Below are 1813 nucleotides of genomic sequence, written 5' to 3'. Positions count from 1 at the left end.
GAATGAATCTGGTCCAGGATTGGAAATATTTGCTAGAAAATTACAAATGACTTTGAAGAAATCCATTCTAGCTTTGCTGGATTACCCAGCTTCACTGATGAAAGTGTATCCTTCAGGCTTGGAGAGCTTTATTAAATCAGCCCAATGACTGAGGTCTCTGATCTGCATAACTTTCCTCATTGCCTATAGATATGAGGCACCACGTGCGCCTGCGCCACCTACAGCCCATCTATGTACGGCGCAGACGGACACTCCCACATGGCGTGTCGTAGGCAATATACGTCACTAGGATGTGGCGCTATACGGAGTGACGTCGCCTTCCGTCTTTCCTTTTCACGCTCCCTTTCGTAGCGTGGCCAGCTGTAGTTCCCCCGTCTCTCGGGTGCGGGACTTTTAGATCGAATTATTGATGCCTGGAATACTTCTAACCGAGGAAATGGAGAGCGGAGTCGACAAGAGCAAGGTGGGGAGGGGTGTACAATGTGTGGGGACCCTATATAACTTTATTTTACGGCACGGCCTGGTGAGGGGGGGGAGGGGAGCCACATGTAAACAGCACTGGGAGCACATGTGTTACATCTGGGGTCTGGATGGATGGGGCGGAGGGGCTGAGAATAGACCGGGGTGAGGGTGTACTTAGAACCAGTAACCATAGAGGTGTAGACATGCTGGGACTTGTAGTCCCACAAAATTATTTTGGGGAATTTATAGATTCCCCGGAGGTGGAAGGACACAGATTCCTCAGCACTGAACACCCTTCATGTGTGATCAGAAGCCTATGTGATCATAATAAATTATATATGAGTTATATTAAATTAAAATTCTAATTTATATAATGGTTAGTATAATGTAATTTAGTAGACAAGCTTTGTTTTTGTGTGAGAGTTGATTGAATGCCTTATATCCCATCTTAGAAATCTATGCTAATATGCAAAAAGTTACTTTACACAAAGTCACCAGTGCAGTTTTGATTGCAAAACATTTTTATTAAGTCTTGTGCAACAATAAGATACAAACAAAAGTTGTGTGAAAATGTTTGATATCAGTGCATAGGAGTGATGAAGGCAAGATAAAAGGAAAGGACAGGGAAGAAAGGAGCAGTGCTGTTTTATTAGCCAGTCCCAATGTTTACAGGGATCATGTGCTTTGTAATCAGTGTGAGCCATCACTTGGCGACAGGTGGTCACATGATCCACACACTTAATACATGCTTATCATCACATGTGGGATTCTGTTTTTAAAGTAGTGAATCTGGTATTCATTAAATTACTCCCCAATAGAGAATCAGTTACTGCCATTAAAACAAATTGACCTGGAAGGAAAAGTTTCAGTGAATATCAGATTCACTGCTTTAGACTTCATTTACACCTCTGCATTGTGATGTAACACACATGTTACTGTAGTGTATGTTAACACCCGTGACTCTTCTGTTTGTTGCTTTCATAGCTTTGGTGTCACCTAGGTACCAGTATGGAATAAGGTTCCATTCAAGTTATATTTAAACAGTATTTATATAGTGCCAAAAGATTACCCAGCGTTGTACTTTAAATAGGATTAGTGCAGTAATAGATTTTTTTTTTAAATTTTGAACCTCAGTTCAAAGTGTAAATAAAAACGGTTATGCTTCCCCTCCCATTTTGTTAAACACTTTGACTTTCCACGAGGGTAGCCTTGGGAAAAAGGTAAAGATTGCAGCAAAGGTTCAATTGTTTTTAGGTTCCTTTCTGTGCATCATATCACTTTTTATAAAATATTTTCATCATAGTGATTATTTCCCTAGTGATTGAACATTAAGTACTAAGGCTACGTACAC

The 1813-nt window shown here is 40.7% G+C and overlaps 1 protein-coding gene across 1 annotated transcript in view; it reads left to right on the top strand.

Annotated features, from left to right (window-relative positions):
- Positions 1-339: 339 nt before the first annotated feature.
- Positions 340-1813, top strand: part of LOC140339979 (nucleolar RNA helicase 2-B-like) — a gene marked incomplete in the record, with an annotated part of 6945 nt that continues 5471 nt past the window's right edge. The window contains 1 exon segment of the mRNA XM_072424908.1: positions 340-463. Within this exon segment, the coding sequence (XP_072281009.1) occupies positions 410-463 (54 nt within the window).

This window comes from Pyxicephalus adspersus, chromosome 10, assembly GCF_032062135.1.
Source record: "Pyxicephalus adspersus chromosome 10, UCB_Pads_2.0, whole genome shotgun sequence".
Classification (NCBI taxonomy): domain Eukaryota; kingdom Metazoa; phylum Chordata; class Amphibia; order Anura; family Pyxicephalidae; genus Pyxicephalus; species Pyxicephalus adspersus.
Note: the sequence above shows the minus strand (reverse complement) of the source record. Positions and strands in the feature narration are given on the sequence as shown.